Source organism: Eulemur rufifrons, chromosome 2 (assembly GCF_041146395.1).
Source record: "Eulemur rufifrons isolate Redbay chromosome 2, OSU_ERuf_1, whole genome shotgun sequence".
NCBI lineage: Eukaryota > Metazoa > Chordata > Mammalia > Primates > Lemuridae > Eulemur > Eulemur rufifrons.
The window spans coordinates 28,325,918-28,351,366 of record NC_090984.1 but is presented as its reverse complement, the minus strand read 5'-3'; the positions used below and the strand labels follow the sequence as shown (position 1 = coordinate 28,351,366).

Sequence of the window (25,449 nt, the reverse complement as noted above, 5' to 3'; positions counted from 1 at the left end):
TCTTAATTTTCCATGGAAACCTCAAATACTTGTGTGCTGAGGACAAGTCATTTTCGGACAATTTTTCCAGACTACTTGTTAACAGTTATTGCTGTCCCAAAAGGTTGACAGCCTACATGATTGATATTTCATTTACTTGTCATCACTGTTTGAGTAATGGCGAGTGCTGTACTTCTGTGGTTTTAAGGAACAGAATCTCATGAAAGACATTTGCCTTAGTATGTATTCCAGAGAGTGTGTTGCACATGTTTATGCTGTATGTATATAGTTTTAGGTCCAGAGAAGGAGAGGATCACTTTCCTTTACAGTTTGAGAGCCTTTGGAGAGCAGGGTACACTTACATCAGTCCATAGCTATCAAAAATCCACTTTCACTTTATTTGTTATTAGGGCAAAGAGCCTTAGACTTGTTAACTTGTGATTGTCAAGATGATATATAATAGAATTTTATAGCTCCCCTTTATTGGGGAATAAAAGCTTTGGCCTTATAATAATTTTAATGTACATAAAAGTAGTAGGGAAGACGTATGTGTTATCTTCTAAAAAGAAACTTTTTTAGAATGTCAGCACATAATGATAATCAAGGAGGAATTTCCTGAAAATGTGGTGGTTAAATAATATGCATGTGTTTTTAATATAGAAACAGTAAGGATGAAAGGGGAGTTCTGCTCTTTGACAGCCCCTCAAAATACAAAATCAGCACTTTTCGTCATCAATATTTTTCTAGTAAGAACATTGGTTTGTTGTGTCAAACGTTATAAGAAGTGAGAGCGCAGAAGCCATCTCCAAGTTAGGTGGACATATACCTACCAGTTAGCATATTAAGGAACATGGGAATCAGACCATAATAGAACCTATGTAGTGATTTGTGTTCATGAAGGAGTGTGAAAGCTTTTTCATTCAGAACTTTATTTTTTGTGCCCAGAATTTTATAGTGAAATTTGATCCATACTAAAGTATTTATAAGCCTAAAGCATAAAAGGTATATTTGCTTGAAGCTAGGCTACCTTTTTATCATATTAATTCTGTCATCTTTGGATGGGTCATATCTTGTTTCCTGGTTCCACAGTCTCTCTGATTTAGATTTCCATTATTTGTGCATTTTATAGACAGATGTTAATAATATTTGATTAACTGGTATGTAGGTCCAAAACCATTGTGTAGCTTCTCCACTTTGTAAAATTCAGGGGAAAAGAATAAGAGGCAATTTGAGAAATTTCTACTAAAATGTTTTATGTGTCATTTTAAATACTTATCATTTAAAAAATTTCTTAAATCAAAAACTAATATAAAATCTTAATCAACACTTTTACTCTTAAAGATAATTGGCACTGTGAAGGGTAACACTATACTGGACTTTTAATCCTGAATATTCACTGTAGTCATTTTGATGTGCAAGTAGGGGAAAAGTATTCTCAAGGCTGATATGTGTATACCAGCAATTTACAAAAGTACTATGAATTAAACAACCCATGAGTGTCTATTCCAGTATTCATACATTACTGAGTAATCTATTTCTATAATCTCTTTGCAGTATTATTCCACAGTAATGGAACAGCAAGTAAATGGACAGTTAATAGAGCCTCTGCAGATATTTCCAAGAGGTAATGTTGAGCAAATTCTAATCAACAATGATTATTTCAGTAAACTGTTTCATCAACAGTTATGTTTTCCAAAGGTTTAAATGCACATAACATGATGTTTAGATCTTAATTTGAAAAGCCAAAAGAAGTATTCATTATCATGGGGATTGCAAGCTATATTATAGTTATGGCAGATAAAATATCTAATTTACTAGAGTAAATTAAACTAACTAGATTGTTTTTTGTTTTTGAAGTACATACTTACATTAGCTTAAAGAACACTTTGGGGGCCCACATGGTTTCTAAACCAAGGCAAATGAATGACTTTAATTCTGGATATTTATAAATTGTGGCTCATGATGGTAGCCAAAGCTGCTATTGAGGAGAAAGCTTTCATCTAGTACAGAAGCTAAGATTTACTGAGGGGTTTTAGGAAAGAAATTTTGGTGAAATGTTCAGTACTTTGTTTTTTGAGGAGCTATTTTCTAAATAACAGAAAATTCTCATAAATGGAAATTTTATTGTTAAGTCTTCAAAAATATGAGCTGATCTTGGTGAATCACCTGGTCAGATAATTTTCTTTTTTCCTTTTAGGTTTGGCAGTCCTAGCCTTGTAGATATGATTGTTCAACTACGTATAAACGTTCCTTTAAAATTTGAATAATGGTGAAAAAGAACAGTTAATTATATAAACCATTAAGTCTTTCACCCATTATACATTGCCCCACTTGGAATCCATGTTTTCTAACTAATGGAACAGATAAGGAAATTCTCTAAGTAACCCTTCTAGAAATAACTTAATTGAAATAATTAAAAGTTAAACTTACCTTCGTTAACTGATACTGTACAAATAATCATGGTATGAGTTTTCCAATTAAACATTCTAGACTTTCATTACCTGTAACTTTGAAGTTTGAATGGCTCAATTAACCAGTAGGCTCCTACTTGCACTAATAAAGTCTCCAAAGGCAGCTGGCTTGGCCAACCCCACAAGATAAGGGTTCAAGAGTAATATTGCTCTTCTAGCATATGTGTGGGCAGCAGAATTGGGAGTGCTTATTACATTATTAATAACTTATTAAAATGCTAAATAAGTAAAATTGGGCAATTTAGGACCAATGATAGTCCAAAACAAGAATTATGATTTATCCGATTATATTGTACTTGAAGACTACCGAAACAGAAAATAAAAAAAAAAAGAAAGAAAAAGAGAAAGAAATGTTGCCATTTCCTTGTATTAGGCCAATAGCAAGGATGCACATTTTTTTTTTACTGTTGCAATAACTGGAGAACTTAGGCATGTTTCAGAATTGTTTTTCTGCAAGGAATAGTTTTTTACAAGCTGAAAATTTCCGTTAATTTCTTCCCTACTTGATAGCATTATAGCTCTGTTGTAGCAAACCTTAGTGCAGTATCCTGGGGAATTATAGTTCCATTGTTGTGGGTCTTCATTTTTCTTTTTAATAAAATATTTACTTCACTTCATTAGCAATCTTTTCAAGTTCTGTTTGTTTTCTTTCGTTTTGTGAACAGTCCCTGTCATACTCACTGTCCATACCATTGTGCCCCCTCTGTGATAATAACAAAACCATTTTTAGACATCTGCTCAGTTCAGGCACTAATATTGCTGTATGTGTTATCATTTCTAATCCTCCCAACAGTTCTGCCTATTAGGTATTATTGCTTCCATTTCTTAGATAAAAATATTGAGGTTCAGGGACGTTAAGTAACTTCAGAGTCACATAGCTTATAAGTGGTTAATATCCCTTTGAGTAAGAATTTCACTTAAATTATAATTTGCTTAAAGTGGAAGGGCATATAAATTAAAATATTAGTAAAATTTGCATGGGGTGGTTTGGAGGGCTTGGACTAGGGGTAGGGAGAAGAGTTTATTATGGGGAGATGATAATTAAAAGAAGAAAATACATGAGATGGTAGTGTCACATGTAGTCCTAGCACAAAACCTACTAGGTTACAATGAATTATTAAATATAGTCTTTCCAAGTAAAATTTTAAAATTTCAGAATATGAAAGACTCAGTCTTCCTATCTTTGTGGATTTTTTGTATGCTGTGGTAGAATTCTTTCTGTTTTTTTGTGGTCTTCTCCTTTTTGCTACCTATCTACATTGAATGTACATCTTATCATATGAAGACAAGTGAGATTATACAAATTTATACAGTTAAGGTATAGACATATTTGGTACCTGGGCCTTCCTAGTTAGAGGCCCTCAGACCTTAGATTTCTTGGTCAGGCACCATGTTAAGAAGAATCTTTAGAATGAACAAGTAGGAAGGATGGGAGAAAATGATTCTGTTTTAATAACATACGTTTTCCTCATTCGAAGTAGCACGTTACCTTGGATAGTAACTCCCAGCTGTGGCTAAGTCCTTTCTGTTGTTAAAAGATATGTTAAATAATAAATATGAAAATTTACTAGCTTTATAATGACTTCTGATTTTATAACTTTAGGAAATATGAAGTTATTAGGTTTTTTGAATACTGTTTAGATTTCCAGTTATAAAGATTTGAGAAGCCAGTTGAGGAGTGAGGTAGATGTTAGAGTTAAAGGGTTTATGCTTGTCTCTGATTCCTTGGTTAGCTACTTTCCTTAGGTGAAGTTTATGAGTGCGCTGGGTTACTGCTATGGAAATATTGTAAAGTTGTTGTTTTAGGAAGTGTTGATAGTCCCTCAAGAACCAGGCATCAAATGTATGTGACTGTTATTTTGTTCAAAAAGTTAATTTCCATTTTAAGGAAAGATTTGGATGATGATGATGATGATTATTATTATCATTATTAGAGACAGAGTCTCACTCTGTTGCCCTGGCTAGAGTGCAGTGACATCATCATAGCTCACTGCAATCTCAAATTCCTAGGCTCAAGCAATTCTCCTGCCTCAGCCTCCCAAGTAGCTGGGCCTACAGGTGCGAGACACCACACCTGGCTAATTTTTCTATTTTTTGTAGAGACAGGGTCTCACACTTTTCAGACTGATCTCAAACTCCTGAGCTTAAGCGATCCTCCCACCTCAGCCTGCCAGAGTGCTAGGATTACAGGCGTGAGCCACCGTGCCTGGCCTGGAGTCTTAATTTTAATGTGTTTTAAAAAGACAAATAAAAACCCTTTATTAAGGTTTAGGTATATTTTCTAGGAAAATAACATAATAAATTTGAATATACTTGAAATATACAAAATGAAAGCAACTGATGTGCTTTGTAATTATTACCCACATCATCTTATTATTAAATAGCTCTATTTCTTATCAGAAACAAAGGAAGAACACATGTATATTTGAAAGAGGAGCAAAAAAAATCCTTCCCCAAATAATCAAACAAAACTGATGGCTCCTTAACATACAATTTGTAGGGCATAATAATTTTCAAATGGAAGCAGTCTATATAGTATGGGCAGGAGGCTTTTGTATTTTTAACATTTGGTGAAGAAGCATTTGCTAAATTTGAAAAGTACTAATTTATAACTTGAGATGGCGTCAGGAAGTTAACATTATTTTTCCTGGCACTACTTTATCTTTAGAACTAAATATTAGCAGATGCTAAGATTTGCAAGACGTAATAAAATTAGTTATATATTTGTATTTTAATAAATTTGACTGCTTATGGCTGTGCAAACTAGTATTCAAACTTCCATATTTCATCTTAGAATCTCAAGCAATCTTTTTGGCATTAAAACATCCTTCTTCCACCCCACTCTCCCCCCAAAAAACCTTAGCTATTTTCAAAGTAGTTTAAGTGATAGCTGATACACAATGTAATAGAGTGAGGACAGATTGCAGAAATTTGAATTATGAAAGAAATCTAATCATTTTAGCTCAGTTAACTTGATTTTTATATATTTTAAGCAGAAATTGGAATTTATATGAGGTGGTGTCAGAAAGCTCTTTGCATTTATAAATGCTCACTCCTGCAAGTTAAAACCTTGGTTCATAATTCCCACTTTGGGTCTTGGGAGCCACTTTTCAATCATTTCTCTCTGCTAATTTTGGTGTCACCCTCATTTCTTTTTAAACGATTCATTTTGAGCAAATTTGTAAATGGCCCTGATGTGTTCTACAATTTAGTCAATTACTGTTTCAGCCTGCAAGCCTCCTGGGGAACGGAACATACATGGCCTGAAGGTACGAATTTCAATAATTGTTTCAGTAAAGTTAGATGGATTTGTAATGCTGTGTTCCACTTATTGAAATGTCAAATAAAACTGCACTTTCTCAAGCTCTGACAAGCGATCCTTTTTTTTTTTTTTTAAATGGGAAGTGGAGAGGGATTCATCTGTAGTATTTGCTCAATATGTGTATATACTTGGATACTGGGGTTTTGCTGCTGCTGCTGTATTTTTAATTTTTTAAAATTGTTTTATTGGTCAGTTTCTTCAGCATGATCCTGGGTACTGTTGTCTCCACAAAGATTTATTTGAGTGAGAATACAGACTTCGTTTCAGTGATTAAGCACATAGGCATATTGCACTTGGACTACCCCCCTCTTCTTTTTGACATATTTATGCTAGAAACATATATCTAGTTAATGTCTTTTTATTGTTCTGTGTATTTTGAATTCTGGATTTCTGCTTAGGGCTTCATCTCTGAAAGAAAAGCGGGCCTTGGTATTAGGTTCAAATATTTTATAGTTGATTACTTGGATCTCATTTTTTATTGAATAAGCAACATTCTACAGGGTGTCCCAAAAGTCGCCATAGGGAAAATGGGAAATTATAGCTAAATGTACCTTTATTTACAAAATATTCATTACAAAATTTTACAAAATTTTTCCTTCGTATGGAAACTTTTGGGACACACTGTACATACAGTGTTCTGCTTGGTTGTAGAGATGGAAGGATATGATAACCTGTGGTTCACTACTAACTCCTGGATATATTCTTAATATACTTTTTTGAACATACCGTTTTTGTATGTGTTCTAGACAGTGAAATGAATTTTTTCCTTGTTTATCTTTCCTTTTTCCAGCACTGTTTAACTAAGTATTTGAATAATGACAGGAATAGAGTATTATGTAATATACAGGTTGTATGGTTCTGTAACCTATATACTGAATAGACTCTAACTGTGGGTCTGTCTAGCAACAAGCTAATTAACCTCCATAGTGAAATGTGAAATTTGTGGCAAATTATAGGTTAATTAGAACTGTGTCCTCAGAACACAAGACTGATCAAGATTCTTTCTTTACTTATAGGTGAATACCCGGGCTGGACCCTCTCAACACAGCAGCCCAGCAGTCTCAGATTCACTTCCAAGCAATAGGTGAGAACAAGCAAGTGAAGTGTGCCCCTGGTGTAATTATCTACACCAGGGGGTGGGGTGGTAAAGAATAGGCTTATGGGATGACATTTCTTTTTTATAAGACCAAAAAAGTATGTATGTGGCCAAAAAGAAATTTGGCCAGATCACTCTAGCTATATATTGACCAAAGAGAAAGGACTTTATATAGAAAGATGAAATTATAGATGTTAAAGTATTAATTTTGGTCTGTGGACTGGTTCACCTTCATTCTCCAGATCATATAGAAAATTCAGTGCCTTGGCTTTGACTATTCCTGCCTTGATGGTCTGTTTTGTCAATTACAAAATGCTTTTTTTTTCTTTTTTTTTTTTTTGCTTGCCCATCTTTTGACAGCCTCGTCATTCACGGGCATCTTCACTAGAAAGAGACAGGGAATAAGTAAAGTGGCGAAATTGAAATTGACCACCATGTTGCTCATTAGTGTCTTTGGTGTATAGGAAATTGAAGTTAAGAGGGAAGATAATTTTCATTAGCTCATGCTAATATTGCTGGAGTGGATACTAAAGACCTGAGCTTTTTCAAAGTGTTCTTACAAGCCTGAGAACTTACTTCCAGACTATCATCGTCCTCAAAGAAAGCGCATCCTGCTTAAGCTGATAGAATTCTAGGACATTTTGGTTTTACATTCAGTTATTCAGCCAGTAAATATCATATTACTGTGCTTGAGGGTGGCACTATGAACATGATTGTCCATGTGTGCATATTCACATTGGTGACTGAAAAGCCAGCATGGAGCTAGAAAACCCTTCCATTTTATGTTGAGGTTTTTCTGGGTTTAGGGCTTCAGCCAATTTTTTTCTTGGTTTAGGATTTTAACCAATATTTATAAAGTGATACCCTCTATTGGCTGAGATGTAGTTCAGGCTTCTACTTTACCGTCAAAATGTCTCCCACCCCTCTTAACCCACAGTCTTGGTTTTTGGCCAACAGGCTTTAATGTAGATAATTTAAAGTCTGTTCTGACTCTTTCCTTACTTGCATGCCTCTTCCCCAAAGTCACTTCCCCGATTGCGTTATTATGATGTCAGTGTATCTACCCACCAGCTTCCCTGCTATGAACATACTGCTCTTAAAGTATGTTTCCTTTTTAAGTAATTTATTCTGCCTTAAAATACAGTTGGTCTGGTGATTCGCCAGTGGATCATCTACCTTGTGGTGATGAGGGATAGATGTTCTCAACAAAGGGCTTGGCCCTGCCAGGTGGTACTTCGCAGCTTCCCTCTCCATGCGTGTTGAGCACGTGGGCCATGGCCCGGCACAGTAGAGGCATTGGGCCTGAGGGTCACTTGTTGGACTCAGTTTGAAGAAGGCAGGGCATTTCATTATTACCACTATTTCCAGAACAAGTGTTACTTACAGATTATGACCCCAGAGGAAGAACAAGGACTTTCCCTGGTGTTTTAAGTCAAATTTCATCATGGTATAAAAAGCAGAATTGAGTTGAAAAAATGGCAAGACAGAGAAGGTAATTCTCCCAGATTTGGTTTTTAACAACATGAGTAAATTAGCTTTGTTATTCAAAAATTATATATTCACAGAGTATTATGAAGTTATTAGGTTGGACAGAGGTTCCGAAACCATCTGATGATCCAGTGGTTCTCAGCCTTTTGTCGGTGGTAACTTCCCTTAGGGATATTACATCCTCCCAAATAATAATGATAGTTTGCTCCAGGAGTGATTTCTGTTATGAGAGGAATGTAATTTGAAAAAGTCCTACAGGTGATTTTACTATGCCACCCTAGGTTGGCCATGTTCTGTGCCCCAGATTGGTAACTAATCAACAGGTATTTATTGAGTGCCTCCTGTTTATTAGGTACTGTCCTACACAATAGAAATGCAGCGTGATCCTTGTCTTCTGAAGCTCACCATCTAATGGGTGTACATATAAAAAAACTATGCAAATAATTACACTTTATATTTAGTGTCATGAAGGGAACGCAGGATGTGAAGAGAGCAGACGCTGCACAGGAATATGTTTAGATTTAGACTGGGTCCTCAGGGAAGGCTCTCCAGGGAGAGCTATGGTTCCATCTAGACCTGAAGGAAGAGAAGGACCTACTCATGTCAAGCAGCAGCGAAGGGCATTTCAGACAGAGGGAGGAGTGTAGGTGAAGGCCCTGAGGTGAGAAAGGAGCTTAGCGTGTTTGTAAGCAGGCCAATTTGGCTGGAGCCCAGACAGGGATCCTGGGGTGGGGCAGGGCTATGGGAGGAAGAGGAAGAGCAATAGAAGTGACAGGACATAAGGAAGTAGACAGGAGTCAGATTATGCAGGGCCTCCTGGGCCCTTTAGTGTTTGAATTTTCCTCTCAGTGTACTGGTGAGCCATTAGAGGGTTTTCTGCAGGAGAGTGCCATGGTGGGCTCTATGTTTTTAACAGATCCTCTGCCTGTGGGGTGGAGAATGAGTAGAAGAAACACTGAGCTAATCCTGCCCTCCTTTGGTGCTTGATTCCCCGGTCCTTGCCAAATAGTCACGCAGACTCTTCCTGAGGATCTGTGTGGGAGGAATGCACTTTATTGTTCAAGGCAGCTCTCTCTATTTTCCTTTAGCTATATCTTAGCAAGCTCTTCTTTGTGAGCTGGGATTTATCTCCCGTTAGCACCCACTCCTGATAATTCAGTTTAGTCCTTAGAATGTGGCTGTTCCAGGTGATAGCTCTTCCAATCATCTTTGCTCCAGACGTACTACTTCTCCTAGATTTCCTGTCTCCAGATAACCTGCCAGTCCTCTGTCACTGCTCCTAGGCCTTCCTCAGCCCCACATCCTTGCAGTTGTGGGTTCTACCTTCTGAGTAGCTCTGAGTCTGTCTACTTTCCAGCGTTGTTGCTGTGCAGGTGGTTCAGGCTGTCCAAATCACTGCCACAGCCTCCTAATAGCTTCCTCCCTCCAGTCTTGCCCCATTTCAGTCCCTCCTCCCTGCTGTAGCTGGAGTAGTCTTGCTAATGCACAGTTCTGAGCCATCATTCCCTGCTTAAAAACTCTTTATTGCTCTTCACACCATCAGGATAAAGTGCAGCCTCCACAGCAGGTGAGCCATGGCCTTTCACGTGTGGGTGCTCTGCCTACTCCAGCTTGCTGGCCTGCCATTTTGCCCCTTCCCATCTGAAATTCCAGTTTTGCTGATGAATACATGTGCCCTGAATGTATCACTTTCCTCTCACTAGTGGGCCTGCACATGTGCTGCTGCCTCTTTCCTGTTTTCCTCCTCTTCTAATCCCCACCTTCACCTTCAATCTGGCTCTTATTGGTCATCCTTGATGACCAAATTATCTTCTGATGAAAACTATCCCTAATTACTACCCACCTCCCAGTCTATACCAGGTTTTCCTTCTTTGCATTCCAATAATCCTCCCATGCTTCCTTTTATTGTAGCAGTGAGCATATTGTATTGTAGTCACCTCTGTCCCCCAATAGAGTCTATACTCTTTGAGGGCAGTGACCGTAGTGTATTTATTGTCGAAGTCCCAATTCCTAGCATGATGCTTAGCACAGAGGTGATAGTCATGAAAGAATGAATGAATGAATGCACTTACATACTCTTTAAATCTTGTCTCTGGATTAAATTCTTTCCCAACTCATTCATCTTCATGGACATGACATTATTTCTAGTCTCCTTATCCTGTTACTCTTCTTTGGATATCTCAGTGTCCCTCTTCAGGTATCATACTCAGATTACAACTGTATTGCATTTAAATTTTAAAATGTTTTTGAACGTGATTTTTAGATAGCTCAGGTCACTGTGACCATACAGATAAATGAAATACTGAGTAAACTGAGTCACGAAGAAATTGCCAGGATACAGAATGTTTTTTTCTTTTACTAGACCAAGTTGGTAGTCAGATATTAGCATAATGAATGAAATCAGTATTTTCCTCTGTTATTCTGAAAGCATGAGTTGTGTTTTGCCTTAGATGAATGAATGTTTATTAAACTGAGCTAATCCACATGGTTTTCCTAGGCCATAATTACTGAATTCAAGTCCCACTGTCAAGGCAGGGCCTTTCCTAAACAACTTGACTTTCTCCTTCTGTAAAATTAGGATGATTAAACTTTCCATCTAACTACCTCTGGTGTTAGGAAGATTGATGAAACTGTATTAAGGAATCATGTTTTGTTTCTTGGATGAAAGGTGTTTTGCAAATGCAATGAATCAAAATGTTATTATTTCAAGTTTATAACATAATGGAATATCTGTGAAGAAATGTTGCCTGGGCTTTGTTTGGTTATTTGTGTCTTTACAAAAATTGGGATTCATTTATAGGAATACTAGGATCTAAATGTTTCCTGAAAAAAGTGTGTGTGTGTGTGTGTGTGTGTGTGAGAGAGAGAGAGAGAGAGAGAGAGAATGACTTTGAGCAAGGTATGTACCTTAGTTTTATCTATAAATTAGGGATAATAATAACTATACCCGAAGGGTATAGTTATTGTGAGGACTAAATTAGGATAAGTAATGGCATTTAGCACAGTGCCTGGCACATGGTTGTCACTTGATAAATGGTAGCTGCTATTATTATTTTGTTAACTGGACTGATTTTAGGCAGTTTATCAGCTTTAGTTCCATTCTACAAAATTCTTAACTTCCACTTTAGTGCATGGATTCTTAGACTTGGTAGGACATTACTAAAGTCTAGAACCCTAGAGAGAGGACATATTTTGTAAAATCTAGGAAAGTAGGGACTGAGGCTCCATAGTTGGCATTTGACCATAGCAAAAGTTTAAGATGTATTTAGAAAGAAGAATAACAACTTGAAATGTAAGTGTGGTCAAACTTAAAGTCTGAGATTTTCTCAAATGTAACCTATTAAAGGTACCAAATGGAGTGTGTGTGTGTGTGTGTGTGTGTGTGTATTTCATATTAGGTCATGAGTCCTTTTGCTTTCTGATACATTTATGGTCTTTATGTCTTGCTGCCTTACTACTGCTACTACCACAATATGATAAACAACAGGAGCAACGACCACCATTTATCAAACACTTAGCACATGCTAAGTCACTGGGCTAAGTTCAAGAGTGAGAAGGGAATGGAATAGATAGAATAGGTAAGATTTTGTCTGTGTTCTCAGGGAGCTCCCAGTCTTGGGGGAGGGTATGGTGGGAAGAAAGACATCTACGCTGATAACTAGCACAGGGGAGAGAGTTAACCTGGTATATAGGCAGAAGGTTAGAGTGGATAGATCAAGAATAGAGTTAACAAGCTTTAAATTTCAAATAGAACAGTGCTGGAGGAAGCTGCTATTTCATATGCCACTCTACCGGCCAGGTAGATATTTGCAGACATAGCTCATTCTAAAGCTGGAAGGAGTTCAGAGCTCCCCTTGGCCCACCTCTCTTTCTTCAAGAAGGACTTCCACTAAACTCATCCACATAAACGTTAACATAGCCATATCATCCAGGAACATTTTAATATTCCTTAAATAACTCTGGAAACTGCCTGCCTATAGGAAAGGAAAGAGAATGCAGCTGAAATTTATTAATTTTATTCATAAAAACGTACCCACTATGTACAAGAAAATGCTAGATGTTTTGTAATACTTAATTTTCCTGGTTACCCTCTAGTTGTTATTTTCCCATTTTTTTGTAAAGAGGAAATTGAGGTTGAGAGAGGGTAAGTAATTTGTCCCAAATCACACAGCTAGTGAGTACCAGGATTTATTTCTACTACACATTTGCTTCCTAGGAAGCTGAATTATAGTTCTTAACTGCAGTAAGGACTTAAACAGTGTATTTTAATCTTTTGAAGTTCTATAATCTTTGTTTGCTGTAAATATTCTGAGTGGGTTGTTAAATACTTTGTGCTTAGCAGATGAGAATGTCCATATAAAATTGCCACTGAAAGGCCACCCAGAGGCAGCAGAACTAAAAAAGTCACCGAAGTAGTCCATAAAATATTGTAGCTTCGTTTTGACTGCAGGCCTTTTTATTCCTTTAGATTACTAATGGGGTTTTAGTCTCTTCATTGATACCTTTAGCATGTGGCCAGTTACTTTTGAAAAAATTTTATACAAGGAGAAGGATGCAAAGAGTATAGTTAGTGCCTACACCTAAAAGCAAAAGTAGGGTGGAGGGCGAGAAAAAAAAAAAAAAGCAAAGGTGTATTTTAGTCTGGAATTTTGAATGGTATTCAAAGGTGTTGATCTTGCCACTATAAATTATGTCTTTCCTTTTCAGCCTAAAGAAATCTTCTGCTGAACTGAAAAAGATATTAGCCAATGGCCAGGTAGGTATTATTACATTTTAATATTTTCACATAGTAGTGACTTATTACTCTCCAGTGTTCGTATTCATAAACTTATTAAACACTTAAAAAGTATGTGAATTTCTTCTTGTCATAAATGAGTAACATGGCTTAATTTGATTGGCAGAACAATTTGCAGCACGTTTTTCAAACTCTGCTAATGGGTTTCACTCCCAGCAGATTGAAGTACCACGCACACACCCTGCTGCCGTCTCAGTTTAAAAAAAGTTAATCAGTTCTGAACAAGTGTGTCAACCCATGGGTTGCTGAAATGGCCCTGCATTCTGAGGTGACGGTTTCTTTCATTATCTTTGGGGAGAAAAGGAAAAACTGTTACTTTATTTAGCTCCTTCTTTTGTCCTGAAACTAACACTGGCTTTTTAGGAGAACAGTGACAGCAGACCTTTGGCATTTAAAATTCCTGGCCTTCAGGAGACCTTGGTTTGCCTAGTCGACTGGCCATCTAAAGCTGAATGACCTAACCCCGTCAGTGAGGGACAAACGGGCCTGCAGGCCAGTTATTTCTCACTAATTTTGATTCAAGTAAATGGACACTTCTGAAATAGTACAGTGCTTTTAAACATACACTGGTAAATTAAGCTACCTACAGGGTCCTCGATTCTTCAATAGCAACATAAATGCGTTTTAATGTTTGTTATAGTGGAAGCCCTTTGATAGCCTTGGAGGCAGGCGCCTGTCCATTGCGATCAAGCCTGCCTATTAGGCTCTATTGACTGAGACATCTGTGTCACCGCAAATAAAAGACTCTTATTGATTTTCTTAACTGCTGTTCACTTCCCGTCCATGTTTCGAAGCCTGAAATCTTAATTATCTCAGATGCTTATTCAGTGCCTTCACACGCTGACCTCTCCAAGCCTCATTGGCATTTCATGAATCAAGTACTTGTAGTGGAGCATGTCAAGAAGACAAAGCCAGGTCCTCATGCCTGTCCTTTAATATCACCTGTAACGTTGTGGCCTAATAGATGTATGTGCCTTAAAATGGTGATTGTATGGTAGTGCTTCTAAAAGCCTTGCTTATTTAGCACATACTTCCTTGAATGCAGTTAGAAAAAATTAAGTTGATCTGGTTCCGACATTTGATCATCATCCAGTGTGTGAATTCTAGTCCTTAAATATTCTGTATACAGTTAAGGAGAATCTGGTGTTGTGTGTATAATCTTGATAGTGTCTAAGTTTTAGATCCTATTTATCTAATACTTTTAACTTCAAGCAGCCAAAGATTTGTTTAGATTGAGGTCCGTGTCTATATCACCCCAGTATCCTATGTGTGTTCAGAACCAGTATAAACAAAATCTGACTAAAAGCAGAAATAGTGAGCCCAGGATATTTATATATCTTCAACATGCCTGAATTCTAGTTACTGATTATAATTTATGTACAAGTCGCTTGTGTTCTTCAGCTGGAAAATATATTTCAAAATTGACATAAATTAAGAAGCTTTAACTACATTTGTTCAGCCCACGCAATGGAAAATAACCTGTCATAGATTCCTCTTTCAAAAATGAAAAACAAGGTTGGGTGCAGTGGCTCAGACCTATAATCCTGGCACTTTGGGAGACTGAGGCAGAAGGATTGATTCAAGCCAGGAGTTTGAGACCAGCCTGAGTAACATAGCGAGACTCTATCTCTACAAAAAATAAAAAAAAAATTTAGCCAGGTGTGGTGACACACGCCTATAGTCTCAACTACTTGGGAGGATGAGGCAGGAGGATCGCTTGGGCCCAGGAGTTTGAGGTTGCAGTGAGCTATGATGACACCACTACATTCTAGCCCAGGCAACAGAGCAAAAAAAAAAAAGAAAGAAAAACAGTTTATTTTCACTGCAAAAAATAAGCATTCTGAAATGTTCCTAATGTTTTGACAACAAACCTAGTATCATAAATGTTTTAGTGGTCTCAGTTAGGAGGTTCTCTGTTGTGGGAGATTGTAATACCAATGATTTTTTGACACTTAAAGATGGTTTATTGCTTTCCTTTGGGAATATGATAACCCCACATTAAATAGTATGACATTTTCTTTCTTTTAAGGATTAGCTTTCTTTATATTTACTTTGACTTAAGAAAACCCAAAAAACAAAAAACCCACTTTTGGAAGCTTTCAGAATACCTCCTACTAATTCCTCAGTTCCTTGGTGCTGTAGGGTAACTAAAGAGTGAGTGAGATTCCATTGCGGTGAGGTAATATACACAGTGTGGGCATCAGTACATTTCTGGGCTGCACACTGACACTACTTGATATGGAAGATGTGAGTCACATTTAGCGATACTTTAACACTTGAGCATAGTTTTTTTATTTCAGTGGTTTATCAAAGCATTAATAATGATTTGCCTTTCCACTAGCCTCCACTTAGATTTAATAAGGAATTCATATTAATCATTAAAAGAAAGGGACATGATTCTTCAAGATAATCAAATATTGACAGGTTAGAAATAGCTTTCTGCCTGGGTTCATTGATATAGGTTATGTGATATAAATATTTATTTCTTTTCTGTCACTCAGAGTAAATGCCACCAATTGATTCAGCATTGATATAGTGTCAACAGTTCATAAGAAACATTTGACTGGCTTGTGTTTTCCGATTAGTCTCTGCTCTATAAAGTGGGATTTACTAAATCTCTCCAATTGTCTGCTCATAGAGTGTGACTGCTTTCTGAAACCATTATTGCTTCGATTTGTGAAGCAAAGGTCTAGTGATAGGACTAGTTTCTGTCAGACCGTTACATAAAAAATAAGGATTAATTGAGCATTTTTATTTTAATGATTTATAAGCAATAGGTACTGATTCTTTTTAGCACAGGCAGACAATAAACAAAAGAATGTTTTCTTTACTGATCTGTAATTGAATTCCATTTCCTTTTCCCCATAAATTTCATTAATATTAATATAGTAAATCAAGCACTTTTTAAAAAAGTTTAACATTTAGTCTTTGGAATTGAGACATTGTTTTCCTGTTAACGCTTTAGATGGAGTATTTTATTTTTTCCAGCTTAAAAAAATAAATCATAAGGTATTTTTGGCATGTTTTATTGAGAACTATAAATCAGTCTCACTGATGTGTTTTCTGTATGTGTTTTTCCTACTTCAGGTCTGGTGTGGCATCATCTGTTTAACTTTGGCCCTTGATTTGAAACTGATTAGAAGTAGCCCAAAGGGTCAATTTAGAGGATTTAAAAAGTATACAGTTACTCTAAGGATATGTGACTTTAACCTTTGCATCTATAAGGTTGTTTTCCCTGTTTTTCTTTTTTAGATTTTGTAGGAGACGGTGACAATATTTTCTTATTCCTGTTAAGTCAAGATGTACTCATAAATGTACTGAGAAGTCACAGATGTAGAACTAAGTCTGGTCCAGCTGCATCTTTGCCTATTATTTTGAGAACTTGAAATGCCTTTAGAAAAACTTTTTGTGTTTAGAAAAAAAAAGAGTTTGGGGAAAAAGGTATCTATTGTAAAATTAGCTTTAAAAACTGTATCATCACCAGTATATAAAACTCTTAGATTCTTAAACAGCTTGTTTTGGATGCCATATGAAGACTGAAACATAAATGAGAGTATGTATGTAAGTCTGAACTACACGACACCCTCATCTACCCACATAAACACAGTCCGATTGCCCGTGGGTTGCTGCTGTCTCCATTTCTTTCATGGGCCCTGCCTTTCTTGCAGCAGGAGCAGAGCCCTGTGCCAGTCATTTCTCTAAAGTCATTTGCTGTCTTGGCAGTTGACAGGTAATTGTAACTCTGTGACTTTTTCTTCTTCCTCTCTCACAACTATTATTTTGCTTTTTATTTGCTTTTTTTTTTTAGTCAAAACAAGGAAACTGAACTATATTTTAAAACTATTTGGTATCATTATCGAATGAAAAACTTTACCTCTTTTCAATTCAAAGAGCTATGTGATTTTTAAAACATTTTTCATCTTAAAAACAAACATCATAGCTAATGAAATTGCTTTTAACTTGTGAGTGCCCTTCAGGTGATTGTTTCCCTTCCTGTGAGCTGGTGGCTGTTGATAGAGGAATGCCCCTCCAAACTTCCACCTGAGACAAACTGCTGATTTATAACATTGAGCTGGAGTTTACTCAAAGACTGAATTCTAGCCTTGACTAGTTGTTACTGACTAGTTATATAACCTAAATGAATTGAGCTAAATGGCCTTAAAATGCTATAAAATTCTGTGATTTTTATGATACTTGATCCCAACTATTATATAATATTTAAATGTAGTACTCTGAAGGCTTATAAAGCCCATTTTCTTATGTCATGAGCACTGTTCCTATGCTTCATTTTGAAAAGTTGAATTAATATGCTCATCTAAACTAAAAAGGCAAAAATGTTATTAGATGTTTTTATCCCTTTAATGATTTTTTTCAGTTAAGATTAATTAAATTAATCTTAGATTAATCAAATTAAGCCATTTTTATCAAAGATACGAAATTCTCAAAATTTTTTTTGCAGTCAGTTCATGATTACAATAGTTTTCTGCTTTAATAGTTTTCCTTTTAAAAGTTTTTACATGAGGAATATTGGTATACTGTATAAAAGTTAGAAAATTCAAATATGCAAAAAAGAGGAATCTGATTTTTTTAATATTAAAAAATTGTCAATCGGTACCTAGGCCAAAGGTGTGTATAACTTTAAAACATTGTAGAAACAACACTTTAATCATTTTTTATGGATACTGTCTTTTAAAATAATTAATTAATTAATTAGAGATGGAGTCTCCTTATGTCTGGTCTCAAACTCCTGGCTTCAAGCAGCCCTCCCACCTCTGCCTTTCAAATTGCTGCGATTACAGGCATGAGCCCCTATACCCAACCCTGGATACTATCTTTTTAAGTGACATGGTTCTAGAACTTGCTCTTCAAAACCATCTTTATGTAACTCTTGCGATCTTCCTTATTATCTGAAATATTCTATATATCTGTCTTGATTTTTTTCTGTCCTTGAATTTGCTTACATAGTGCTTAGTGCATATGCACATACATTTGCAACAAACAGCACTTTCCCTCCTCCCTTTTCCTCACCCTCCACCCGATCCTGGGGCCCTCAGCCTATCTCCTAGCTCCTTGTTAGGTTGAAGTGCTGGGAATGCAGGTTGGAGAGCTACTCCACTTCTCTTTTCACTCTGATGGGCATTAGTGGTAAAAAGACTATGATATCAGGATTATAATGGTTGAATGTACTCAGAGATGTGCCACCACTACCCTGTGGTGGAGGGGATATGACCACATACTGTGGCCCCTCTGGAGCCTAGACCCTAGATACTAGGTAGCTACGTCCTGCTTACCCTTAAACTCAATGCCACTAATTTAGAATTTGCGTGCTTGAATGAATGAAATATTTCTCTCCTAGAAATTTATTTCAAGCCATGATGAGGGTGCATCTTGGTAGGTAAATTAATGGTACAAATTAGGTTGTTAGAGACATGTTCAGATTACCTAGAGAAATATTCTAAAGAAATTAGCCTGATAGCCTGTTTGTACCCACTATTAGATACTGCTCTTTACATATCCTTCATTGATCAAAGTAAACCAAGAAGCTACTCTGCTAGTTTAGCATCTCAAGTCACTTTATGTGCTGCTTTAAAATTTATCATTCAGTCCTGAATGAGGTTTTTCTTTTCTTCATACAACAGACTTTATACAGGTAAAATTTTTTTTTTCTATATGGGTAGTGAAGAACAGACTTCCCCTCCAATAGGAAAATTGTTGCCAATTTTTCTGACCTGTCTGTCATTTCTTTACTGACCTTAAATATAGTAATTAGCTGATTGTAAATTGCCTCAATCTGATTGTACTACAATTAAATTGGGTGCTGAATTGGCCTTTGCACATTAATCTGTCGATATTCTTTTAGGGATTGGCAAAACAGTGTGGAAAGGAAGCTGTTTCTGTTACTTGCACTGTACTCCTAATTATCACAGCTCTCTGAAGCTTCAACTTCAGAAATGTATAGAAGAAAAATATTTCCCTTGATAAATGAAGCCTTTCTTTATTCAATTGGTGGAAGTTTAGAGTAGAGCAAAATATTTAAAGCTTTACTATAATGGTCTGAGAGCAAACTAATTTTTTTCCAAGTGATATTGAATTAAAAACTCCATCCATTTTCTGTCCATGTAAGGCAGTGCAATTCCCTGGAAATTGATTTTTTTTTTTTTTTCAGGGCTTACTATGGCTTTTCCCAAGCTTTAGCTATATGGAAAATAACACCTCTATTAAATCCACTTAGTGAATAAAGTTGGCAGTTAATTTTTAAGAAACTGGATCAGTGTGTAGAAAATTACTGAATGTATCAGTTAAAATCTGACTAGTCTTAAAGTCATTCGATAAATAATTATTTAGGGAGTTTTCTAAAAACTCTGAAACATTATTTTGTGGTAGGTAGGTAATATAATTCACCTACTATTTGTGATACAATGAGAGTAGTATTTGTGGTATAATAGGTTTTATAGAATCTTAGAAAATGTGCCTTGTTTTATATATTATGAAGATGACTTTGTTTTATAAAAATTACATGTCTATATGTTTTCCCTTTATGCATTATAATATTTGACTATGTGTGCATTTTAAGGTGCATTGATTTCACGCTTTTCTGTCAGCATAATATGATTTCTGCCCAGTTATTGCTATAAACTGATTTATCGTTTACAGAGAAAAGCTATACCTCCTGTAGGAAAATTATAAACATTATTCAGTTAGTTTGTTAAACATTAATTATAGGGTCACCTGAGGAGTTTTCAGGGGCTGATTTACTTGCAGATCATGCATTAGATTGCTGGGTGTGTGTTTATGTGTGTGCATTGTCTACCTAAGTTTGACTTTGGTTATGTGCAGTGCTATTCGGCATTTGTTATATGCAGTACTGGAGACTGTTTTCTTATCAGTATCTCTGACCTGACCCTTTTGAGCTATGTTATATCATTCCATTTTGACACCTTTTATCAAACTTTAATGAAATGACCCAGGCAAACAAATTGTCATTAAACTTTCCATCACTTTGTCCCTTGGTATCGTCTTTTATAAATTGGACAGCAAATGTTGTATTGATCTTCTCGTTCTTGCAGCTGAACTTGAAATGACCCAGACTGCATGTTGTTTATGGCCCAGAGTTGCTTTTCCTTGACATTTCCATCCACAGCATGACACCCTTTTTGTTTTTCTTTCTTTCTTGTGGAGATGAATGAACAAGACATACGGTATCGAGACACCCTTGGTCATGGCAATGGAGGCACAGTCTACAAGTGAGTAGTCAATTTTGTTTAAACTTTCTATCCACTTTTGCGAAATACTGATTATCCAAGTTCTCCATGGCAAAGATTTTTAAATGACCACCAGCACTTAGATTTTATTTCCACATTTGACTCCAAAATTCTGCAAGGCATCTACTTTCTCAGGATTGCCTGAAAAGTGCATTTATATTGCCTTTTTAATATTTCTGAGTCTGCATCTCTCCTGAGTGTGTACTTAATAGTCCACCATTAGCTAGTGTACTTTTAACTGGCCTGAAGTTTAATGCATTTTTTTCCTTTGCTCTTTAACACTATTTTTTTTAACATTTTGCTAGCACCCTATGCTAGTCCCCTGCCTGTTTCCAGTTATACCCAGTGGAAGCTAGACCTTATAAATACCATTGCTTTGCCCTATGTTGACACTGTAAGTTATTAAAAAGCCTTCTTCCTGTTGTATTTCCCTCTTTCCTCACCCTACTCCCCTGAGAGAATTTCTACACATTGATGAATATGTTAAGTTACAAAATTCTCCCAAATTCTAGTTGCAGTGATCTTACCCTAAAGGAGCATTCATTTTCATATTAAAAAATGTTAGCCATAAAAAATAGTTCTCTCGACAGGGAAGTCTTTCTCATGCAGTAGTGCAAAGTTTAAACTACATAATGTAATATCTGGTACTTAATAGTCTGCAATGGTGTATGAAAAATATTCCACTAGGAATTTAAAAAATCTATACTCTGTAAGAAAGCCCTGAGGGAATAATAAAGCTTTCCTCCAGAGAGCTGTTTTCCATGTATACACTAACCCTGCATCACATTATGATTGTGTTTTTACCTTGGATATTTCAACATTGGTATTAATATGTATTTTCAGAGTTATAATTAATTAATTTTCTAATTAGTTACTCCTAGTCTTAGAATTTTAAATTCTGTCTAACCACATGTGTACAGACAAAAATTGCCCTGTTGTCCTGTGACCATGAGGGGTTACATCCTAAGATCCCAGCGCACTCCCCCTCCCCCACATCCATGCAGCCTTAGCATAGAATTAGATTTCTCAGGGTTAGGAGCTACTTCAGAGACATCTGATCCAGTCGCCTGTCTATGGCTTCAATCCTCTCTGCAGATACAGCCAGGATGTGAGTCCTTTCTCCTCAATATAGTCCTTTAAGAGCTTATGTTCATATATTTGGATTATTTTTTTCCTGCAGATGACTGAGTATTGTGAAAGTAAAGTCCTTCCACTATGATAATTCAGAGAAATAAATAATAACATGTTTCTTACAGATCTTTGGGCCTTGCCCTTAAATGTTTGAGGCCTAAAGTGTCTAATGAGTTTTAAGACTACTGCTATCTTTACCTGGATCATACTTTCATTCCATCCCATGCAGCCTCTAGTACTGCATAAATGGCATATCTTCATCTTAGTCTTCTCCTCCTCACTCTTATCTGACTTGAATTTTTCCCCTGTTCTAAAGGCTCTTGAGTTCAGGTACCTGTAGAAAGGAAAGAAGAAGAAAGAACATGCTCATTTCAATTTGCTTCTCTTGAGTTCCCTGGGAGGAGCAGTTTTCAAAGACTCAACCTTTTTCTTAATGCTTTTATGATCATAGCCAAATATAATAAAACAGGAAAGATTTTTTAGCATCTCTTTGGATTTCTTTTATTGGCTTCAAATGGAATCCAAAAACATTTCTTTAGACTCCTAACCTACTTATCTGTGTTATTTCATCAAATGTTTAGCTTTATATCTCTTAATTGAAGATCTATTGTGAATTTACTGTCCTGGTTTGTTCTAGAAGGGAAGAAACCATAAGAACACCAAACTCCAGCAGAATTTTTATTAAACATAATATCCTAGATGTTAAAATTTTAATCCTTTATCTTAAAACATAGATTTATTTTTAAAAAGGGGGAGGGAGTAGACAGGAAAGTGGAAATAACGGGCCCAACCCACAAGGAACGATTACAACATGAAATTATGTTAATGTTTTTAAAATTATTTTTTACTGTGATGAAATACATATGACAAAATTTACCATTTTAACCATTTTTAAGTGTACAGTTCAGTGGTGTTAAGTACATTCACGTTGTTGTGTAGCTATTACTATCAATACCATCCATCCACAGAACTCTTTTCATCTTATATAACTGAAACTCTGTACCCATCAAACAGTAACTCCGCGTTCACCCTGTTATTATTGTTTTTAGCTGAGAAGCATGGCTAGAACTTCTCTTTTCATTAGGGCCATATGTCCAAGGGAACATGCCCCAGATGTCCTTGGCACAAGTTCTCTAATTTGCTAGAACACTGAGGTGACATCAGCAACTTATCCTAAGAGTTCATTTGGCTACCATTACCAATGTTCAGTGTGAGCGTTGTAAGATTTAATATGTTTTTAACCGTGGTTGCTTGTGGAGGGTGAGTGGCAGTATCATGATAATTTTAGTACTTTATTTATATAGTAGATCTCTTATAAAAAATTCCATTTATCTTATTGCCTATGTGATTCTTAAGGGGAGAGAACATGAAGATACCAAATTGCATAACCACTTGTCATTGATCACTGGGCTTCATTTCTGCCTGGTCTTCAGCTTGTGTTGTTGCTCTTATATCCCTGACTTTTAGTTCAGCACAAAGAAATGGTAGAATCATCAAGAAATGAGAAAGCACTTTACTAAAGTGTCTATAAAACTAAATGTTTGATGTGTTGTGATTGAGTTTCTCCTACACTAAGTTTACCTTAATGGTGTTGATGATAAAAATTGTGGTTTTTTCCAAACAAAATGATTACATTATAGGTTATGCTACATAAACTAGATGAAGAAAATATTGGAAAATCCACTCATTGGTAACAAAACTGCCTAATGGGCCTATTTAATTTTTTTTTATAAAATGTAATAAAGCTAATAAGTGCAAAGCATAAGTTTAATATTTCAGTCTTATTCACTCCGCTTGATGGGATGTTGTGAATTTCAAGGCATATATCATGTGCAACTGCAGTGTATATTATTTAATAGCTGATACATTTTCATCCTTTAAGTCTAGATGTTCTCTACAGTTATGCAATATGAAATTCTGTCCCCAGACATTTAAACCAAATGGTAATGTAGATTCTGTGAGCTGTCTCTGCTGAGCTGTTCTCTGTATTAAGATAATGATCTATGCAGGTAATTTTAAGTTAGTATTTCTTGGATTACTAATTTGGGCTAAATGGATCATAAAGGAAATACCTTGGACTAAAGTATAGCCCAAGCCTGGGAAGAAGAAAAGTTTAGGAAAAAGTAATGAATGCATTTTATTATTGCTCCATTTTCCAAAGTGCTATACGTTGCTTCAGAAAAATAAATTCAGGAAAGACATATGTTCTATTCTCCTTTGAGAGATTCACAATGAATTTCAAAAACTTTAAGAAAATAAAGAATAGTATATGTTATGTTTAGTGTGGGAGCTCTGAGTTTCAATCTTGCCTCTGCCATTAATTAGCTGTGTGACCTTGGGCAAGTTATTATATTGTCTTATGCCTCAGTTTCCCCATCTGTAAAATGGAGATAATAATAATATCTATCTTACAAGGTTGTTGTGAGGTTAAATGAGATGATACATAAACGGCTTAACACTGTGACTGATAATTACTAAGTGTTAGCTACTGGTAATAGTAGTACTAATAATAGAAAAATTATTTATTTAAACCCTGTACTTCTTACCCTTACTTGGCCATGGGACTATTTTCGAGGAACATTTATAAACATCTTGTAGAATTATAGTTGCGCTGAACTAACTTTGAGAAATTCTGCTATTACACTTCTATGTTTTCTTCTGTTCTCTAGTTTCATGAAAAATACGATTTATTATTAAATCTTATATATAATGATTTTTAAAAAGTTTCAAAGTATTTTTTTTAATTTCAGCATATTATGAGGGTACAAAAGTTTAGGATACATATATTGCCATTGCTCCCCCCTGCACCCCCCCCAAATCAGAGCTTCAAGCGTGTCCATCCCCTAGATGGTGCGAATCACACTCATTATGTATGTATACACCCATCTCCGCCCTCCCACATCTGCCCGACACCCGATTTAATGTTATTCCTAAATGTGCTCTTAGGTGATGATCAGTGAAACCAATTTGATGGTGAGTACATGTGGTGCTTATTTTTCCATTCTTGGGATACTTCACTTAGTAGAATGGTTTCCAGCTCTATCCAGGAAAATACAGGAGATGCTATATCACCCAGGGTATTTTTTCTTTTATCATACTTTATATTCAGACTGCTGCAGGACAGCTGATAATAATGTTAAGCCCATTTTATCACTGAAAAAACTAAGGCTTACAGTCATGTGGCCATTTAGTGGCAAAGCCAGATCTCTGCACACTGTCTCCTTTCTTTTGCCCTGTGTTTTTCCTGCAGGCAGTGTTGTTTCTCAAGGTCAGGCAGAGTCCATTGTGTTTCTTTGTGTTTTCTAGTGTACCCAGCACGCCTTAAGGATAGAATAGATCCTTGACATATGTTGGCTGAAATGAGAATGAGGCAAGTGGAAGCTGTTTCAGTCAGATTTTAGTAGGGCTCTTTAATTGGATCATCCCCATATCTAGCTAGTTTTAGAGGCTGCATCATTGTTTTAGAAAATTCACCTAGAAGAATAGGAATTTCCACAGTAAGGACATATATTTGAATCATTAATTTTCTTTGAAATGTTAAAACTTTGAGTACTTAGCATCCATTGACCCAACATAATAGTCACTATTCTGTTTTCTTGGATAGTATGCCATGTTCAGATGAAAGTAATTAACAGGCCAGTTACTTTGGAAACATTTTTTGATTCCAAAACCAGTCACTCAGACTCTTCTTCCTTAACACATTGTTTGATGGAGTCACTCAAACTTTGGGTCCAGAAATGAAGTGATATTTAACTCTTAGGATTAAAACTTGCTAAGTCAGCCAGCCATCATTGAAGGATCACCTTTTGTATTTTTTCCTTATTGCAAATTATTCAAGCTAAAACTCAAATTGTCAGCTTTTTGGCCATATAGTCTAGCCTCTAGGTGTTTGAAACAGTGAATTT

General features: G+C 36.1%; 1 protein-coding gene across 5 annotated transcripts in view; it reads left to right on the top strand.

Moving 5' to 3' along the window:
• Positions 1-25,449, top strand: part of MAP2K5 (mitogen-activated protein kinase kinase 5) — a 242,706-nt gene that overhangs the window by 33,549 nt on the left and 183,708 nt on the right. For all 5 annotated transcript variants that reach the window (XM_069458451.1, XM_069458445.1, XM_069458436.1 and 2 more), the window contains 5 exons: positions 1,534-1,603; positions 5,679-5,719; positions 6,789-6,856; positions 13,064-13,112; positions 20,331-20,395. In XM_069458451.1, coding sequence (XP_069314552.1) covers positions 1,534-1,603; positions 5,679-5,719; positions 6,789-6,856; positions 13,064-13,112; positions 20,331-20,395 — 293 coding nt within the window. The remainder of the gene's footprint in view (positions 1-1,533; positions 1,604-5,678; positions 5,720-6,788; positions 6,857-13,063; positions 13,113-20,330; positions 20,396-25,449) is intronic.